Here is a 19,903-nt window from a genome sequence, read left to right as displayed (position 1 = left end):
AAGGCTGCAGTGAAGCATAGAGGGATCATATTTTTGGTTCATCCAGCACTGATAGTCTCTTAATATTTCCAGCAGCAGCCCCAAAATCTTAAATGAAAATAACATTGAACTAGACAATAGTTTTTTTGCATCTGTTTTTTTGGTGGCAGATGGTTGGTTCACAACTGGCAGTGCTTGGGGACTCTTTGCTCTGTGAACCCCTGGTGGTGCTCAGGGTAACCTTATATATTGCCAGGTATTTAAATGGTGTCAACCACATGCAAGGCAAGCACCTAAACCTCTGTATCTCTCTCTCTAGTCTTCATATCTGGTTTCTTTCACATAGCACACTTCTGATGTCCTCTGTTTTGTTGTTTTGGGGCCACACCAGGCAAAGCTTCTGGTTACTTCTGGGTCTGCACTCAGAACTCACTCCTTACAGTGCTCTGGGGGCCATATGGTATGCTAGAAATTCAACCCAGGTCAGCTGAATGCAAGGCAAGCATGCTATGCTTGATGTCTCTGGCCCCAATATTTTTCCCTTTTTTGTTGCAAAATCAATACTTCATTGTATGCTGTACCACAATTTTTCACTTAATAGTTGATGGCAATTGAATTTTTCCATGGTTTTTGGGCTACACCCAACAGTGTTCAAGGTTTACTTCTAGCTCTGTGCTCAGGAACCATTCCTGGTGAACTCCAGGGACTATATGAGGTGCTGGGGATCGAACCCAGGTCAGCCATTGTTAAGGCAAGTACCTATTCATAGTACTATCTCTCTAGCCCCTACAATTGAAATTTTCTTTGTTTTTGTTTTTAGGCCACACAGCCATGCTGAGGACATACTCATGTCTCTGTGCTCAGGGATCACTCCTGATGGGGCTGGGGAAATGATAAGAGTTACCGAATTGAACTTGAGTCAGTTGTGTGCAGATATTGGCTTACCTGCTGTACAGTTTTTTGCGGGGGCTGGGAGTTCACACTGGGTTATACTCAGGATTACTCCTGGCTCTGTACTCAGGAGTCACTTGTGGAAGGCTTGGGGAACCATATGGGATGATGGGGATCGAACCTGGGTCCACCTTACATGAGGTAAATGTTCTACCACACTGTACTATCGTTCCGTCCTCTTGCTGTACAGTACAACTGAATTGTTTACTATCTTTGCCTATTAAAATGCTAGTATAAATGTTTGCAAGTATTTGTTTGAACATCTTTTTCGTTTCTGTGGGTGGGTCCTAGTTTCTTTCCTTTTTTGCCTGTTTGTCTTTTTTAAAATAATGTATTAAATTTTCCTTCTTCATTCTTTTCCTTTTTTCTCCATTCCTTTTACCAGGGAGCACAATACTTGGGAGCCTGAGAAAAACCTGGATTGTCCTGAGCTAATTTCTGAGTTTATGAAAAAGTATAAGAAGATGAAGGAGGGAGAAAATAACAAACCCAGGGAGAAGTCAGAAACTAATAAGCGGAAATCTAATTTTTCTAACAGTGCTGATGATATCAAATCCAAAAAAAAGAGAGAGGTAAGCTTTCATCCCTCTTCACCCCCCACAAACTCTTCTCTTGCCTTCCTTACTATGCTCACCCACTCACAAACATTTTTTTTGACTCATTTTTGTGTTTTAAGTACACCTCCCAGATAAGATTGTTAACAAAAGAACTTCCAGAAGTATGTTGCTTTACTATAGTGCCCCCTCCTGGCTGGGTGTGTAATGATTTATGTCCACAAATAAGTTAAATCACGGTTAAAATTCAGCCACTTTCTTAACTTCCCTGTAAATAGAAAACAACTTCCTTACAGAGGAGGATGTTTGGTGAACACTTTTTGTCTTGAGGCCACACCTGGCTTCGGTCTGGGGTGGTGGTTTAATCCTAGTTTAGTTTGCTGGAGAACTAGCAGTACCAAGGCTTCCTATATGCAGAGCATGTGCTCTAACCCTTAGGTGAATTTTTTGTTTGTTTTGGAGCCACTTCTGGTTTAGCTCAGGGGCTATTATTCCTGTTCTGTGTTAGTAGGCTGCTTCCAAAGGTGGTTGAGGTTCCATAAAGAACCAGAAATTAGGGGCCGGAGTGGAAAGGCATCTGTCTTGCTGGCACGAGCCTAGGATGGACTGACATCCCATATGGTCCCCCAAGCCAGGAGCGATTTCTGAGAGCATAGCCAGCAGTAACCCCTGAGCGTCACTGGGTGTGGCCTCCCCCCAAAAAAAAACAAAACCAAAAAAAGAACCAGAAATTAAACCCATGCCTTCTCCAAGCAAAGCTCATGCTCTAATCAGTTGAATCTTTTTTCTTTGGCATGATGAAATTTTGTTTTTTGGGGGTCATAACCTGTAATCCTCGGGCACAGAGTTAATGTCAGGCTTGTAATGCTCATGGTTGCTTTCGAATGGTACTTAAGGAAATGTGCTGTGGATCAAACCCAGACTTCCTGCATGCAAACTGTGTACTCAGCCTTTTAAGCTGTCTCTGTAGCTATCCAGAACACTTGGATTTCTTTCTTTTGGGGTGGGGTGAGGTGGAAAGAGGGGCTACATTCAGCAATGCTTAGGGTTTATTCCTGATTTTGTACTCAGGAGTCACGCTTGGTGGTACTCAGGGTATCATACGGGCAAGCACTGTGCCTCCTATATTAGCTTTCTGGCCCAGACCTAGTGAATTTATTTTCTTTATTTTTTTTATTTATTTATTTTTTTGGTTTTTGGTTTTTGGGCCACACCCAGTGATGCTCAGGGGTTACTCCTGGATGTCTGCTCAGAAATAGCTCCTGGCAGGCACGGGGGACCATATGGGACACCGGGATTCAAACCAACCACCCACCTTTGGTCCTGGATCGGCTGCTTGCAAGGCAAACGCCGCTGCGCTATCTCTCCGGGCCCGAATTTATTTTCTTTATGTAACTTTCTTTTTTCTTTTCTTTCTTGCTAGTGGAACAAGGTAGCTTTTATTGAAACTTATTTAGAAAAATGTGAGAGCGGGCCGGAAGATAGCACAGTGGTGTAGGGCATTTGCCTTGCAAGCGGCCAACCCAGGACCGGCATTGGTTCGAATCCTGTCATCCCATATGGTCCTCTGTGCTTGCCAGGAGCGATTTCTGAGCAGAGAGCCAGGAATAACCCCTGAGAGCTGCCCAAAAACAAACAAACAAGAAAACAAAAGAAAAAGAAAAATGTCAGGAAAGAGGATATGTGTGTTTAAGACTCAGACTGAAAAACATAAGTAATCAAAGAAAGATACAAACAAGGGGCCAGAGAAATAGCATGAAGAAAAAAAAAAATAGCATGAAGATAGGGCATTTGATTTGCATGCAGAAGGATGGTGATTTGAATCCCAGCATCCCATATGGTCCCCCAAGCCTGCCAGGAGCGATTTCTGAGCGTAGAGCCAGGAGTAACCCCTGAGAGCTGCTGGGTGTGACTCAAAAACAAAAACAACAACAAAAAAAGATACAAACAAGCAGGATCCATGTTCAAGGGAGAACACAGGCTTTGAAGAGCAAGCTCAGACCTAGAAAATTCCTTAAGGACAGAAAAGGATTTGTAATTGTTAGTTTTTTTGTCTACACCCAAAACCATTTATTATTATACCACGTGGTATTGTCAGAATATGGGATTCCTGTGTGCAAAGCATGTGCTCCATCCACTCACTTGAACTATATATTCCTGGCCCTTTCTACAATTTTTAATTTTAGTCAACTAAAAATTGAAATTTAAAAAATGAATTTATTTTTGCCTTTTTGGGTCACACCCATTGGTGCTCAGGGCTTACTCTTGACTCTGTGCTCTGTTCAGGGATCACTTTGTGTTCAGGGGCCACATGGGGCTGAAGATTGAACCCAAACCAGTTGTATGTAAGAACAGTATACTGTCATTCTGGGTTGAGGGGGTAACCCAGCCAGTAACCCCATGGCAGTGCTTAGGGGTTACTCCTGGCTCTGTGCTTAGAAATTACTCCTGGCAGTCTTCTTTTTTTTTTTTTTTTTTTTTTTTTTTTGGTTTTTGGTTTTTGGGCCACATCCGGTGATGCTCAGGGGTTACTCCTGGCTATGCACTTATAAATCGCTTTTGGCTTGGGGAACCATATAGGACACCAGGGATCGAACCGAGGTCCATCCTGGGTCAGGTGCGTGCAAGGCAAACACCCTACCCCTGTGCTATTACTCCAGCCCCACTCCTGGCAGTCTTGGGGGACCATATAGGATAGCTGGGATCGAACCTTGGTTGGCCATGTACAAGGCAAATGCCCCACCAGATATGCTAGGCTCTGGCCTTTGGCCTTTTTTTTTTTTTTTTTTTTTTTTAATTTCTTTTCCCCTTCCTTTCTCTACTGATGTTGCAGTGGTGGAGAGGAGGATCTCTAGTGTTTTCTCATTGTCAGGTCTCACCTAGGTTTTCTTTTTTTTTTGGCCACATCCAGTAATGCTCAGGGGTTACTCCTGGTTATGCGCTCAGAAGTTGCTCCTGGCTTGGGGGACCATATGGGATACCGGGGGATCGAACCGCGGTCCGTCCAAGGCTGACACAGGCAAGGCAGGCACCTTACCTCTAGCGCCACTGCCCGGCCCCTCACCTAGGTTTTCAGCTTTGCTGTGGTTCAGAAGTGGAAGAGAGTGCACTGGAAAATGCTTGCAGAGAAGGGGTCACAAATAGTGGAACTAAAAGGGTTTGCACTCTGCATAGGATAACACTAGGATTGGACTAGTGCCAAACAGGCACTTTAGCTCAGCTCCTAAGCCATCTCCTGCCCAATATAGTTAATCAGAAAAAGTTCATCGATCCCCAGCACCACACATGGCCCCGGGGAACCACTAGGGTCACTGCTAAGCACAAAGCCAGAATACCTGCTGAGCATTACAGGGCATGCATGGCTCACAGGGGTCCTCAAACTTTTTAAACAGGGGGCCAGTTCACTGTCCCTCAGACCATTGGAGGGTCTGACTATAGTGAAAACAAAACTTATGAACGAATTCTTATGCACACTGTATTTTTCTTATTTTGCAATGAAGAAACAAAACAGATACAAATACAATATGTGGCCTGCGGGCCATAGTTTGCCTGAAAACCTCCGAAAATAAAGTAAGATGTAAAGTTCAGGGCTGGGGATATGATCTGGAGGAGCACTGTTGACCTTGCCCAGTTACGATTCATTCTCTGTGACACTGAATTAAAAAAAGATCATTGATAAATAATAAAATGTCAAGCTCAATGACAAATGTGTTCTTTTTTGATCCACTTATTTAGATTTTGAGCAGGATATTATCTTCCTTTGGAATCTTTCTGTTGTCCAGGTTAGAAAGTGTATTTATGGGGTTGGAGAAATAGTACAGCTGTAAGTTTCTTGACTTGTACAGAGCTGACCCAGGTTTGCTCCCCAATATCCCATATGGTCCCCCTAGCCTGCTAGAAGTTATCTCTGAGCTCAGAGCCAGGAGTAAGCTCTGAGCCACTACCACGTGTGGGGTCCTTCCTCCTCTCCCCAAGAGAAAAAGGTTATTTATGATATTTGGGTTTGAGTCATAGTTGCCTTCTGATCTTTTTATTTAAGTCTCAAGGAGCATGAATAGTATTACTGCCTGTCCTTTTCATCTGTCTTTCTTTTGGGCCCATTCCCAGAGGGGCCCCCACATACACAGCATGTGCTTCAGCCCTTTGAGCCAACTCTTTGGCCTTTAGGTATATTTTTTTCCATCTGTGCACACACAGATAACAGGTCCCAGCCCTTAGCCTTCATCTCCTTTCATTTATTTCAAGGTCATGAAACCTCTTGTGTTAAAGAATGCATGATATTCTGTAAAGCTTAATCAAATAAAAATGTAAGTGCACTTCTATCTAATCTAGCATTGTTGTCATAAAGCATTCTTATTTTTCTTCATTCTCTTTTTTTTTTTTTTTTGTGGTTTTTGGCTCACACTCGGCAGTGCTCAGGGGTTATTCCTGGCTCCAGGCTCAGAAATTGCTCCTGGCAGGCACGGGGGACCATATGGGACTCCGGGATTCGAACCGATGACCTCCTGCATGAAAGGCAAACACCTTACCTCTATGCTATCTCTCCGGCCCCTTATCTTCATTCTTCTTGATACCCTGCAGTATTAATTCTCAGTCCTGGCTGTACATTACAATAATATGATACTTCAGGAAACAGACTTTAAAACAATCTGCAGTGCCTAGGAAGCACCGTAACCAGTTACATTCAGATTTGTTCTTAGGCCACACCCAGCCTTACTCTGAGCTTATTCATGGCTGTGCTCAGGAATCACTCCTGGCAGGTTTTGTGGGGACCATATTGGTTGCTGGAGATGGATCCCTGGCTGAATGTGTATAAGGTAAATACCTTACCCCTCTGTATTATCTCTTGCCCCACATTCAAATTTCTGAGGGGAAAATTTCAGCATCAGTATATAGGCATTTTCTAAGGACATTTTCAAGTCACTCTGGTCTTCATATGAAATAAGGTGGAACTGAAAAATGAAATATTGGAGATTATGAGTGAAACTGGACCCTGGATTTGTGTCTGTTTCCTTGTTTTCCTAATGAATTTTATTTTTTACAGTCTTATTATTAAAACTGCTCTATTCTGGTGGGGCCTGTATATTATTCTGATAGATTGTACTGATAAAGGGTTTGAAAATGTTTTTCCTTCTCTGACAGGAGGCTTCCTTATTTTCTTCTTTTTATTAGTCCTTTATGTTCTGGCTTTTGTCCTTTGATTCATTTTCTAGCTAAGTAGCCAAGTAACGAGGATGAGAACAATACATCCCAAGACCAGCTGATATTGACCTAATAGCATAACCTCAACCTGAGCTGCCTTTTTTTTTTTTTTTTTTTTAAATAAAAGGAGCACTAATATTAGCTTAGAACTATGCTGGCCAGTGCATTGGTTCTTGTTCCCAGGCCAGTTTCTGAGATTGCTGACCTTGAAAACCACCCACCATCTTATCTCCATCCAACCTAACACTGCAGTGCTCATCTAGGGCCCCTGCCTGCCTTCTCGGCAAGCATTGCTGTCAGGTAGGCAGCCGAGAAGAGGGGTGCTTGTATATTTTAAGGGGGGGGGTGCATTTGTTTCTTTAGACCTCTGTAGAAGAAATTTGTTAGTCGGCATTATGCCTGATTTAAGATTACTGCCTGTGTGATGATTTTAGCATTTTCCTCGCCTCGGCTCCTCTTCAGCAGCCTGAACATTTTTCTTCCCTTCCCTCCCTATGTGGCAAACTGTTTTCAGCCGCCAGCTATGATTTACGACTCGGTCCATGCGCCAGCATTCCAGCTGTGAGCAGCTGTGTTCACATCTGGGAACCTCCTCCCCTTAAGTGCCCCCAAAAGAGGCTATGTTTTTGAATCAGTATCTCCCCTGATCTGGGCTTGGAATTTCCTTCCCACTGTGGGTTCTGGTATTTTTCTGGGGGCCACCTGGACCCCAAATGCTTTGTGTGTCTCAGAAGAAAGCAAGATGAATGTTAGATCAAAGAGATTGGATTATAAAAGTCAGACATCATAGACTTAATTTATTAAGGCAGTTTTTATAAATCTTTTTGTCGCCACTAGATCAGCTCCTATTATCTTCCACAGTAAGATATTTTTTTTCAGTGACTGGGTTTGTATAAAATGCTACACTCCTGTTCCGCCAGTGCCATCACACCCGAATCAGACTGTGTTCCGTGTCTTGCTAGCCTGATTGCATTTGTGCCAAGTCTGAACAATCCCCTGGAGAATGATTTGTTTTAAATCACCCTGCAGTTCTGCCCTCTGATGCTAACCACTCATCCATATCAGGAGGGGAGAGAGGCACAGGCTGGGCCTCTTGTCCCAGTCCAGTAGGCTTTGCTGCAGATGAGCCACAAAAGAAGTCTGCTGTTTTATCCTACTGCCTTAAATCTTTTTTACCTGTGATCTTTCATAAATATTGATGACTGTGGAAAGCAGTGTTAAAAATATTGATCAGTGTTATAGTAAACGAAATGTCTAAAAAAAAAAAAGATTGAGAGGTGGTGTGTTGCATGTTTATGGAAAAAAAAAAAAAAGGACTGGGGGTAGTTCAGCGGCAGAAGCAAAGCACATGTTTGGGGCTCTGGGGTTTAATCCCTGACACACTCTGCCCCTGCCTTTGCACCTCTAGCCATACCTCCACAGCAAAAATGTGGGGTTTGATTTGTCTTTTTTTTTTTTTTTTTTTTTTTTGGTTTTTGGGTCACACCTGACAGCTCTCAGGGGTTACTCCTGGCTCTACGCTCAGAAATCTCTCCTGGCAGTCTCGGGAGCCATATGGGATGCCGGGATTCGATCTTCTGCATGCAAGGCAAATGCCTTAACTCCATGCCATCTCTCCGGCCCCGATTTGTCTTTTTTTTTTTTTTTTTTAGATGACATATCTGGTGCTGCTCAGGTGATCCTTTCCACTCAAGGATCATTCTGGCAGGCTCAGGGGATGACCACATGTGGTGAAGGGGATCAAATCTATGTTGGCCACATACAAGGCAAGCACCATCCCTGCTCTACTATCTCTCCTGCCTTGCAAAAATGTTTTGTAAACATAACATGGAAAAAAGTTTAGTTCAAGTAAACTTGTACCTGTTTATCACCTAAAGCTACAACTTAGGGATAGTCAATTTATACTGTTGAGGAATTGAAACTGGAAATTCCTAGCTGATGATTGCAATATATATATATATATATATATATATATATGTTTTTGGGTTTTGGGTCACACCCGACAGCTCTCGGGTTATTCCTGATTCTATGCTCAGAAATCGCTCCTGGCAGGCTTGGGGGACCATATGGGATGCCGGGATTCTAACCACCGTCCTTCTGCATGCAAGGCAAATGCCCTACCTCCATGCTATTTCTCCAGCCCCGCAATATATCTCTCTCTCTTTTTTTTTTTTTTGGTTTTTGGGTCACACCCGGCAGTGCTCAGGGGTTACTCCTGGCTGTCTGCTCAGAAATAGCTCCTGGCAGGCACGGGGGACCATATGGGACATCGGGATTCGAACCAACCACCTTTGGTCCTGGATCAGCTGCTTGCAAGGCAAACACCGCTGTGCTCTCTCTCCGGGCCCCCCCTCCCCCCCCCCGCAATATATCTTAAGAGATATAGTTTTCGGGCTACGTCTCATTCTTTGAAGAAATACCAGTAGGAAATACTGCTCTCCTTCTAAAACTGCCTCGACATCACTAACTGGCTGAGCCTGGTTTTGTATTCCTTAAATTCTAAGAATTGTTATAAATTGACAGCAGTGATATTATGTGATAACTTCAGTTGTGCTTTATTTAATTGACAACAGGGAGCCTGTTTACACTTTGCAGGATGTAACCTTTCTTCATCTTCTGTTTATAGCAAAGCAATGATATCGCACGGGGCTTCGAGAGAGGACTGGAACCAGAAAAGATCATTGGGGCAACAGATTCCTGTGGCGATTTAATGTTTTTAATGAAATGGTGAGAGAGATTGCACTTACGCTACAATTGGTTTTTCATTGTCAATGACTTAAGTATGTACAGAAGCTAGGGTAGGAAGATTGAGTAATCTCCAACACAGAGTTTTATTTCTCAAGAAATTTTAGTGGTTTGGTAGAATATGAACTTATACCCCTTAAGACATATACAGTTGTGCCAATTAATGCTATCTCGGTAAAAAAATTCTGAAATGAGTAAATGAATCGTGGACAACAGATGTCTGTAGTAAGTGGGAATTTTCATTCTGAATGGGTGTAAGAAAGATATTCTCAAGTATTGGTATTCAGCCAAATTTCTATTAGCCCACATACCAGAAAAGGAAGCATAACATGACCTAAGTATCTGTTTGCACATGATTCAGATCATTTACTGTCAGACTCTTGCCTGTGGCGGGGGGTTGGGGAGTGAGTGAGGCTTTTTGCTATCATTTAAGGTCCTTGACCGCTGAATAATGTCTAAAATAAAAAAATTTTCAACAAAAAGCATTAAGACTAAGACTGGCCGTGGTACAAGTTACTTCATCCGGTAGAAGGAACAGCTCTTAGAGGAAAGTGCAGCTACTTCCCCTCGGGTTGGTTTCTTGAAGACAGGGTAATTTATGGTATGGCCCTCACTACCTCTCTGTTTCCTAGTGTTCTGACTTGTGATTTAAGTTTGGTCTCTAAATAGAGAGCTCATGCTATAGTGCCACTAAGGAAGCTCATGACCATGAAAATTTAATATTTTATCTGATTGAAATTCTGTTGGTAAATTATCTGAAAACTTAAAATTGAGGGGGGAAAATCACCAGAATGTCAGGGTAAGGGGATTTGGTTGACTGTTCTTTTGTTTTGTTTTGTTTTGTTTTTTACTTGGCCATGTCTGTTACTTCAGTTAGATTTTACACACTGGGGACCTGGAGAGAGCGAGAGAGAGATAGCTCAGAGACTGAGTGTACGCTTTGCTTACAGGAGACCCAGATGTGCTCCTTCCTGAGCACTGCTAGGAGTAACCCCTAAGTACCAAACTAGGAGTAACATCTGAGCACCACTGGGTATACTTCGAAACCAAAAAATAACACTGTGGATAAACTTTCTCTTTTCCCACTCTAGCTCAAATACGGGTTTCTGCTTTAAGTTGTCCTGTTTCCCTCTTTTTTTTTTTTTTTTTCCGTAATTCTTATCTTTATGAATTAAAGACAGTAATTGTTTTTGCTCACATCTCAGGTGGATTTTTGTTTGTTTTTGTGGGGTCTTTTTGTATTTTTGTTTATGTTTGTTTTGTTTGTTTTGGGGGGGGCCACACCTGGCGGTGCTCAGGAATTTCTCCTGGCTCTGTGCTCAGAAATCATTCCTGGGGCCGGGAAGGTGGCGCTAGAGGTAAGGTGTCTGCCTTGCAAGCGCTAGCGTAGGATGGACCGCGGTTTGATCCCCTGGAGTCCCATATGGTCCCCCCAAGCCAGGAGCGATTTCTGAGCGCATAGCCAGGAGTAACCCCTGAGAGTCAAACGGGTATGGCCCCCAAAAAAGAAATCATTCCTGGGAGGCTCAGGGATTATATGGGATCCTGGGGATCGAACCCAGGTAGGCTGCGTGCAAGGCAAACACCTTACCCTCTGTGGTATCATTCCAGCCCCAAACCATTTTCTTTCAGTGCAGCAGACTCTAATTTGATTTTCATCACCGTGTGTGATCTCAAAACACACAAATACACACATTTTGGAATCAGATTTAACTTCTCTTTTTTAAAAAATTTATTTTTATTTATTTATTTTTTTTTGGTTTTTGGGTCACATCTGGCAGCACTCAGGGGTTACTCCTGGCTCTATGGTCAGAAATCGCCCCTGGCAGGCACAGGAAACCATATAGGATGCCGGGATTCGAACCACTGCCCTTCTTCATGCAAGGCAAATGCCTTAACTTCATGCTATCTCTCCGGCCCCTTAAAAATATTTCCAGTTACAAAGTTGTTGATGGTTGAGTTTCAGTCATACAATGTTTCAACACCCGTTCCCTGTTGTGTTTATTCTTCCTGCAACCAATGATCCCAGTTTCCTCTCCTGCCCCGCCCCTTCTCCCTGCCTTTGTGGTAGATACTTTCTCTCTCATATGCAATACTGTTACTGAAAAGGTCATCATGCTATTTTTTTTCTTTTTGTTTTTCTTTTTGGGTTTTGGGTCACACCTGGTAGCGCTCAGGGGTTACTCCTGGCTCTATGCTCAGAAATCGCTCCTGGCAGGCTCGGGGGACCATATGGGATGCTGGAATTCAAACCACTGTGTCTAAGGCAAATGCCCTACCTCCATGCTATCTCTCTGGTCTCAGCACCCAGTTCTTGTCCAGAGTGATATTTCCAACTATCACTGCCCTAAGTGGTCCCCTATACTAATTGCACTTTTTCCTTCTCAGCCCACCCTCTTATGTTAAGTTTACTACCATGACCATCCTCATTTTGAGGCTTTTTTTTTTTAATTAACAATAATCGTGTCTCAGATAAACCTCATTGGCTACGATACTGCCACTGCACAAAGCTACTTTGAGGCTTTTTGATTAAGACTACTTTGTGGGAAGGGGCTTAGAGTTACATCCGGTATTGCTCAGGGCTTAATCCAGGCTCTGCTTAGGGGACCATATACAGTGCTGGAGATCAAACTGGTTAACAGCTGCATGCAGGGCAAGTATCTTAACTCTTGTCTCTCTGGCCCTGTCTGTTATTTTTGCATATAAATTCATTCATTGCCTTAGAGTTGGGCCTGGAGAAATAGCACAGCGTTTGCCTTGCAAGCAGCCAATCTAGGACCTAAAGTGGTTGGTTCGAATCCCGGTGTCCCATATGGTCCCCCATGCCTGCCAGGAGCTATTTCTAAGCAGACAGCCAGGAGTAACCCCTGAGCACCGCCGGGTGTGGCCCAAAAACCAAAAAAAAAAAAAGAAAGAAAGAAAGAAAGAAAGAAAGAAAGAAAGAAAGGAAGGAAGGAAGGAAGGAAGGAAGGAAGGAAGGAAGGAAGGAAGGAAAGAAAGAAAGAAAGTAAGTTTAGGGTCATGAGGGTTCTTTTCACTTTGAAATCCCACTGGAAATCTTATCAACTGAACCCATTTAATGGCATAGACCTGGGGCCAGAGAGATAGTTTAGCAGGCACCAGGCAGCCAACCTGGGTTTGATCCCCAGCATCCCATATGGGTGAGCCCTGGCAGGAGTGTTTCTTGAGCATAGAGCCAGGAGTAAGCCCTGAACACCTGCTGGGTGTGGTCGTCAAACAAATAAAATATGACAGACCTGTGTTTGGACAGGTTATCCAGTGTTTATGTTTGGTTTGGTTTTGGGGCCACACCTGGCAGTGTTCAGGGGATACTACCATTCTGTCTTTGAAGGTGATGCTCAGGGGACCCTGGGATGCTGGGGGATTAAAATCACCTCCTGTATACGAAGCTGTGCTGACTCAATAGTTCCATCCCGAGATTCTCCCAAATACCCGTCCTTCTAAATCTTATATTATTTCTTCCCAGGAAAGACACAGATGAAGCTGACCTGGTTTTGGCAAAAGAAGCAAATGTAAAATGTCCACAGATTGTGATAGCATTTTATGAAGAGAGACTGACGTGGCATGCATACCCCGAAGATGCGGAAAACAAAGAGAAAGAAACAGCAAAGAGCTAAAGGAGGGGGAGGAGCACTGTCATTTCTCTTTGTATATAATACATTTACTTTCCTGCCTCCTCTTCCTTCTACCCACCCCCCTTCTATCCTAAACATATCCATAAAAATGTGCTTTTCACTGTGTTCCACGGGAGAAATGTTGGTATTGGTTCTCTTGTTAACATAACTGATGGTCTGATTCATGATATGTGTCTCTCTGTGAAGACCAGGCATTTACATACTGTATGTAATTCCCATGTTTTTTTTCCTTTACCCTGATCTCTCCCTTCTACTCCCCTGTGACCTTTAACTTTTTACTTATTTTGAGTTTTGATCTTTTCAGGATTGGTCACTTTTTAGTTTGGGAAATTTTGTTACAATGATGATAAATTTGGTTTCTTACATTTTTTTTTTTTAACATGTTGATGACCTGCTGGCCTTTGTTTAGAGGTTGTTGGATGGAAAAGATGCTGCCCATCATTTTAAAAAGCCAATAGCAACTGCCTACCTATTGAGGCCTCCCAGCCTCAGTCTGCTCTCCCCCTGGAAGATGCAGGGTTCCTAGAGTCTCTTCTAGAGTCCTGTTTATCCTCAACTGTCCTCTCAGAGTAGCTCCAGCCTTCAGAGGGTTTGAAATGTTGCACTGAGGTTGGTCAGGGCACACCTTTGTTACTCCAGGGCTCCTCCTGGCCTGTTTCATTAGCAGTCCCTGATTCCACATTTGCAAGATGTTGCAGTCTGTCATAAAAGGACAAAGATTGCTGACTGTGGAGTTTTTCAGCTAAAAGTACATGAGGCTAATGGGAGGTTGGATACAATTGTCTTTATTATCACATATGGTATATATGTGTTATTTCCTTCAATTCCTCATATTTGGACTCTGTAGGTATGAGTGACTGCCTGGTGCTTGCTTGTGCCAAGGTGCTAGGCACCCTCTACTCCTGCCAACTTTCGTGGCCTCCCAAAGTATTCCTGTTACCAAAGAGGCTTCAGGCATGACACTCTTCTTAGTGGATCTGTTTTCCTCCATGCCATTGTTTTCAGGGGGAACTATTGGCCACAACACCAGTTTCAAATATTCATAGCATTTCCCCTCATATGTTCCTTGCTCTCTTGACTCCTGGATTTGCCACCAAGAGTCCTCACAGTATTAGCATTCTTCCTTTTTTTTTTTTTCTATCTTCAAACTTTTAGTTGTGTATTTTAAAAAAAATTTTGTGCATTTCTTTGGAAAACAATCACCTCAAAAAGTGACAGGCCCTGGTATTAGCATGTTGACACAGCCTCTCCGTACTTTGCAAAATAATTCCCTTTGGCTTCCTCTTGCTTTGTCATAAGGAGAGATTATTTTTCTTATCACCTCCTACTTTTGTCCCCCAACAAATGTCCTACTTTTCTTGTAGTCGGGGAGGGGGAGTGGGAGGGGCACTAGAAAAGAAGATGAAAAGGGAATAGCAGGGTTTTGAGTGTGTATCTTTGTTCCAGCCCAAAACTGAGAAATAAGAATAAATGCTTGAAATAGCCTTAACTTTAGAGCCACTGAAGTTGTTTCGTTGTTACTTTTGATGTTTAAAATGAGTTGTCTGGTCAGAGCATTCAGCCATTTCTAGGCTATTCAGAATAGTGAGGGAAATAGATGGATTGCTCCAGTCCGCAGATGAGCCAAATAATATGCAAATTATATACCCATTCATAGCATTTGCTAACATTGCTTCCCTGCTCAGCTGCTGATTGAATTCTGCGTGCTTGTATAAATTATGTCAGAAATTATACTGCACAGTTGAGAAGACAGCTGTTGCTGCAGTGACATGACAGACTGGAACAATGGAGCTTTGGGTTTAAGTCACCCAGGAAAATTCTTCTGAATAGTAATGTGATTGGATGCAAACTCAAGAGCCCATACCTCAAGTGGGTGGGAGTTTCATCACCATCTTCCTTTCCTCTTTGAAAGAATTAAAAGCCTAGATCAAGTGCTAGATAATTGACCCATGCTAGTACTCAATCTGATAGGCATTTAAAAGGAAGGAAGAATGGTCAGGAAATAGACTGGTCACACACAGTAATGGAGGGTCTCAGTTGGAATAAGCAAGAACAAGACCCTGAGGAGGGAATCAGGATCTCTCAGGTTGCAAATGAGAGAAAACAACAGTGTAGCTAGTGTTTGTCCCCAGGAGCAGTGGTCCTAGTTTTTCAATCAAATTCTTGCATGTGTATAAAGAGCAAGACAAAAAATTGATTCTGGTATACCTGGTTGCTATGATAATAGGTAATATTGAAGCTACTCTTCAAAATCTTATTTCTTTTTTTTTTTTTGGTTTTTGGGCCACACCCGTTTGATGCTCAGGGGTTACTCCTGGCTATGTGCTCAGAAATCGCCCCTGGCTTGGGGGGACCATATGGGACGCCGGGGGATCGAACCGCGGTCCGTTCCTTGGTAGCGCTTACAAGGCAGACACCTTATCTCTAGCGCCACCTTCCCGGCCCCCAAAATCTTATTTCTTAAGTAGAATAACCCTAGTGTCACCTAATACTCATTACTTCTTTAGTACCTTGCTCTTCCATTGTTTTTTTTTTTTGTTTTTTTTTTTTTTTTTTATCTAGTTTTTTGTTGAGTGCTAGCAGAGCAACTTGAGTGTCTGTCTACTCATGACTGTTTCTGTAGGAATGTAGAAACTGAGGCCAATACTGAATTCAACCCTCAACAGAGGAGACCAAATGCCTGCCTGTGCCTTTGGCACTTGTTAGTGCTAAGTAGTTTGTTCTGGCAACAAATTTGTTTCCATGGGACTTTTCCTCTAGTAATTCATGGGCTAACCATTCTTAAATATCTTTGTTTTGGGTGCATGTATATACATTTTTTCTGTGTTCAGTCCTCTTTCAGAAAGTATAATGTTCTGTTGTGCTAATCAACCATTGAGCAACTCTTTTTCACAGACAGTTGAAGGTTAACATCCAGTAGGCTGCCCAGGCCAATGGAGATAATTTTCTGACCCTGGATTGGGCCAGCGCCTTCCCATTTAAGATCAGCAGGTTGGGGTCTGAGCGATGGCAAATAAGTTTGAAGGTCTCTCCCCAAATCAGCATGTCAGCCCTGCCGGAAGTACCTTTTTTTTTGTTGGGGGGGTTGCGGGAGGAGTTTGGATACCAATTGACTTATTCCTGAGTGGTCCCTGAGGCTTTGGGGTTTACTGGCCTTAACACTCAGAGGTCTAGCTGGTCCTTGACTGACCCCACAACTGCTTACTACTATTTTTCTGTGGATGAAAAATGTTGGTCATCTTCCCATAGTGCTTTGGGTTATTTTTATTTTGTTGATGCCAGGGATCAAACTCGGGACCTCATACATGTGAAACATAATGCTCTTTCGTACCACTGAGCTACATTCCTGGTCTGTTTTTATACTTTTTTCTCTCTTTCCATTTTTTATGTCCACTCGATAGTCTCCATTTCTTCTGTATTGAGGCCAAGTCATAGGACTTTGAGATTTTCATCTTTCTGGTTCTGTAGTTCACACCAACTCTCCTAAGGAACAGAGAGGCAGAAAGGAGATCGTGCGTTTCAACTGGAAAGTTACTGTCTCTACTTTCACAGTCTGAATTTGAGGACCTAAAATATACTATTGTGTAATCACAGGAAAAGTCCAGCAATTGCTTTGTCACTAGAATGTAGTGTTGTTCACAAGGAAGATCCTTTTATGCCCTTACCTCAGTATCCTAGTTTTGGTTTTGGAAGAAAAGGTAGAGTGTTGGGGACTGTTTTCTCGGGTATTGACCACTTATGTCTGGACAGTGAATAGCTCCAACATGCATCCAGATTCATGCTGGCTTGAATCTACTCTTAAGAATTATGTTCTCAAAAGGAGAGCTGTTACTAACTTGCACTCTGAGTTGGGAGAATTGAGGTACATTCATATTGAGCTCTCCATGCCCCAGGCTCAGTGGTGTAGATCAGCATTTCGACTCATAATTTTTGACTTTGAGGCATCAAGATCAAAAGATGCAATCCCTGACCTCAGGGAATGTTCACATTGTTGTGGAATGAACTATTAGTCATTCTGTTAAAAGCAGTAACTGGATACATTCTTGATTGGGGGCCAGAAACAACTCTGAGGTTGATAGTTTGTGACCCTAAATGAAGAGGGTGGTGTTCAGTTTAGTGTAGGAATGACACTCTGATCTTGAATAAACTGGACTTACTATCTATAGACCACAAGGACTTGTTTTATTCCATAAAATAAGACAAAGGTTAGTTAGAAAAAATCCTGCTATGACTGAGAGAAAACAGGTGATAGGGATTGAAATGTTCTGATTTGGGTCCCAATTTTAGATTCTTTCCAAAGTGTTTAATAGCAAAGTTAATTCTTGCTGTGGAAAGAACTGTGGTAGATACAGTTACGTGTTACTGTAACATTTGTAGGTCCTCTGAGTCCCTCGTTCCTCTTTTAGTGGCTCATGCCTTTTGGAGGAACTTTAACTTGGAACTGGCTTTAAGCCTAAAATAGAGACAAACTTAGGAGTGGTAACAGTTACTCAAAAGAAGGCTTGGAAGCAGCTTGGTTTTTGGTCTGTTAACATCTGGACAAATATTTTGAGTAGTTTCATTCATCACTGCAAACTGTTTCTAAGCAGATATTGGTGTCAGTTATGTGGAAATCTGTCCCCAAAATACACACACACACACACACATACACACACACACACACACACACACACACACACACACACACACACGAATCATTAGGTCTAAGTGACGGCCTGGGGATATACTGTCAAAAACCTAACAAATTTTGGAATTATGACTCGGAACCACAGGGAAAAAAATCCAATTCTCTGGAAGTCAGGATTCCCAGGAACTAGAGTAATTCCTGGACAATTTAAGTGTGAAGTTTCTTTGGATAGCTTCATAAAAATGTTCTAGTCTCTTTCGGCTTGTACTGGATTTCTTGAATTTTAATCTACCTCATCTTTTCTTTAGTTATTTCAACTTGTTATTGTCACTTTAATGTCATCTTGACTTTGCTTTTGTTTTTTCCCTGTTCAGTGATAGCACACTCTTCTCTTTGCCTTTTCATTCAGCTTCTCCTTTTACTGAGTAGATCACATTGTCTATCCACCAGAGAAATGTTTGGTAGTAGTTTTACATTCTGTTTTGAGTGGCTGGAGAGATAGGGTGTTTGTCTTGCATGATCACGACTTGGGATTTGATCCCTGGAACCCCACATGGTCCCCCAAACTTTGACCCTGAGCATACCAGCAGTTAGCCCTGGTCACCAGGTGTTGTTCAAAAACTAAAACAAATCTTGGGTCAGGGGGAGAAAATCATCCCTAACACTATTTGTCTTTGAGGTTAGTAAGAGAAAGAGTTAAAACAAGCAGATGGGGGAGGGACCGACCTATATGGAGGTTGCTGACAAGGGAAGAGCCATTAATTAAGATAATTTCAAAGTCAACCGATTGTGATCATTAATGTCACAATAGATCAAAACCTAATTATCACAACCTAGATAAGAGCCATCAGTATTAATCGGAAAATCTAATAGGAAACTATTATCAAGAAATTAGACCAAATTGAATGCAGTGAACTTTTTATCTTGTCATTCTCTCCTTTTTTGCATGTGATGTCTCCTGGCATTGGCTGCATGACCCTTAGAGTTGACCCAGTTCCCAGTGGCCAGTTTGTCGCATACTGTGGAATCCAGACACAGATTTAACCTGAACTGTCATTGCTGCTTTCATCAGCTTTAAATCATCTGGATGTCCTCGCTGTGATCAGCAATCAGCGAGGGAGGGTTTATATTCTATCTCAGTTTTAGGATGATTGGTAACACTGGTGAATGTTATATGGCATAGACAGAGGTAGATGAATGGATAGGTGGGTAGTTAGGTAGGTAAGTAGGTAAGTAGAGAGATAGATAGATAGATAGAGAGATAGATAGATAGATAGATATAGCATTCTTACTCTTCTGTTCAATGTAGGAGCCTCCTGTCTGGAGATTCCTTGAGAAGGCCTGAGAGCCCACTGCTGACTGTTGTTTTCTCCTTCCCCCCATCCCCACTTTTGGGATCAAGGGACATTAGGATTTCCACCAGAGTCCAGGGTAAATCCAAAGTGTGGGTGGTGATGCTCTTTTTGTTTTTAATATCTTTTTTTCTTAATTGCAATTTAGATCGCTTTTGTTTTATCTTTGCCTTTCTTTTGTGAAAGAGTTATGCCTCAAGATGAGTAAAGAATTATTCTACAAGAGTCTGACTGACTGTTACAGAGAATATTTTATATCTCCCTGAAGGAAAAATTAGGATTCACCCGTAATATTCTTTTTTTGTTTGTTTGTTTGGCTCAGCACTCAGGGGACCATATAGTGCCAGGGATTTGAACCTGTGCCCCTGTCATGCGAAGCATACTCTCAGCCTACTGAGTTATCTCTCCAGCCCACAGTTTATGTTCTTATTATTGAGCTGCTTCTAAAAATAGCACAACTGGTTTTAGTTTTTGACTTGAGTTGGGTTGAGGCAGAAAGCTTGGAAAGATGCTACCATCAGGATATTGTGTAGAGGACTCAGCCGAAGGAGGTGATAGGCAGTACCAATACTGCCAGTGTTACCCTGTAGACATGTTGCTGCTGCCACTAATTTCCCTCTTGCTGCCCTTTGCCACCAGCTCGGCTGTTCAGAGTAGCCCCCAACCAGCACCGGGGCAGCAGTCCTTTCTTCTTGCATGTTGCTTTGCTCAGGATTTCTCAGAATTTGGGTTACTCAGTACAGACATCTTTGAGAAATCCGGTCTTTCACCTTAGCTAAAAATGAAATTTTCTTTTTCTTGGGGGAGAGGCTGTTGTACCAAGGATCAAACCCAGGA

The 19,903-nt window shown here is 42.5% G+C and overlaps 1 protein-coding gene, 1 long non-coding RNA gene and 1 pseudogene across 3 annotated transcripts in view; 2 read left to right on the top strand and 1 right to left on the bottom strand.

The window, feature by feature from the left end:
• Positions 1–13,187, top strand: part of CBX5 (chromobox 5) — a 45,451-nt gene extending 32,264 nt beyond the window's left edge. For both annotated transcript variants that reach the window (XM_049783612.1, XM_049783611.1), the window contains exons 3-5: positions 1,316–1,502; positions 9,313–9,413; positions 12,919–13,187. In XM_049783612.1, the coding sequence (XP_049639569.1) occupies positions 1,316–1,502; positions 9,313–9,413; positions 12,919–13,069 (439 nt within the window). In that variant the 3' untranslated portion in view covers positions 13,070–13,187. The remainder of the gene's footprint in view (positions 1–1,315; positions 1,503–9,312; positions 9,414–12,918) is intronic.
• Positions 11,860–11,943, bottom strand: LOC126023385 (uncharacterized; annotated as a pseudogene).
• Positions 13,188–16,204: 3,017 nt separating the features above from the next.
• LOC126022684 (uncharacterized) lies at positions 16,205–19,291 on the top strand. The gene is made up of 2 exons (XR_007500271.1): positions 16,205–18,939; positions 18,984–19,291. It is a non-coding gene; the product is annotated as an uncharacterized LOC126022684 (long non-coding RNA).
• Positions 19,292–19,903: the final 612 nt, after the last annotated feature.

The sequence above is a fragment of the Suncus etruscus genome, chromosome 11, assembly GCF_024139225.1.
Source record: "Suncus etruscus isolate mSunEtr1 chromosome 11, mSunEtr1.pri.cur, whole genome shotgun sequence".
In the NCBI taxonomy this organism is placed as follows: Eukaryota; Metazoa; Chordata; class Mammalia; order Eulipotyphla; family Soricidae; genus Suncus; species Suncus etruscus.
Note: the sequence above shows the minus strand (reverse complement) of the source record. Positions and strands in the feature narration are given on the sequence as shown.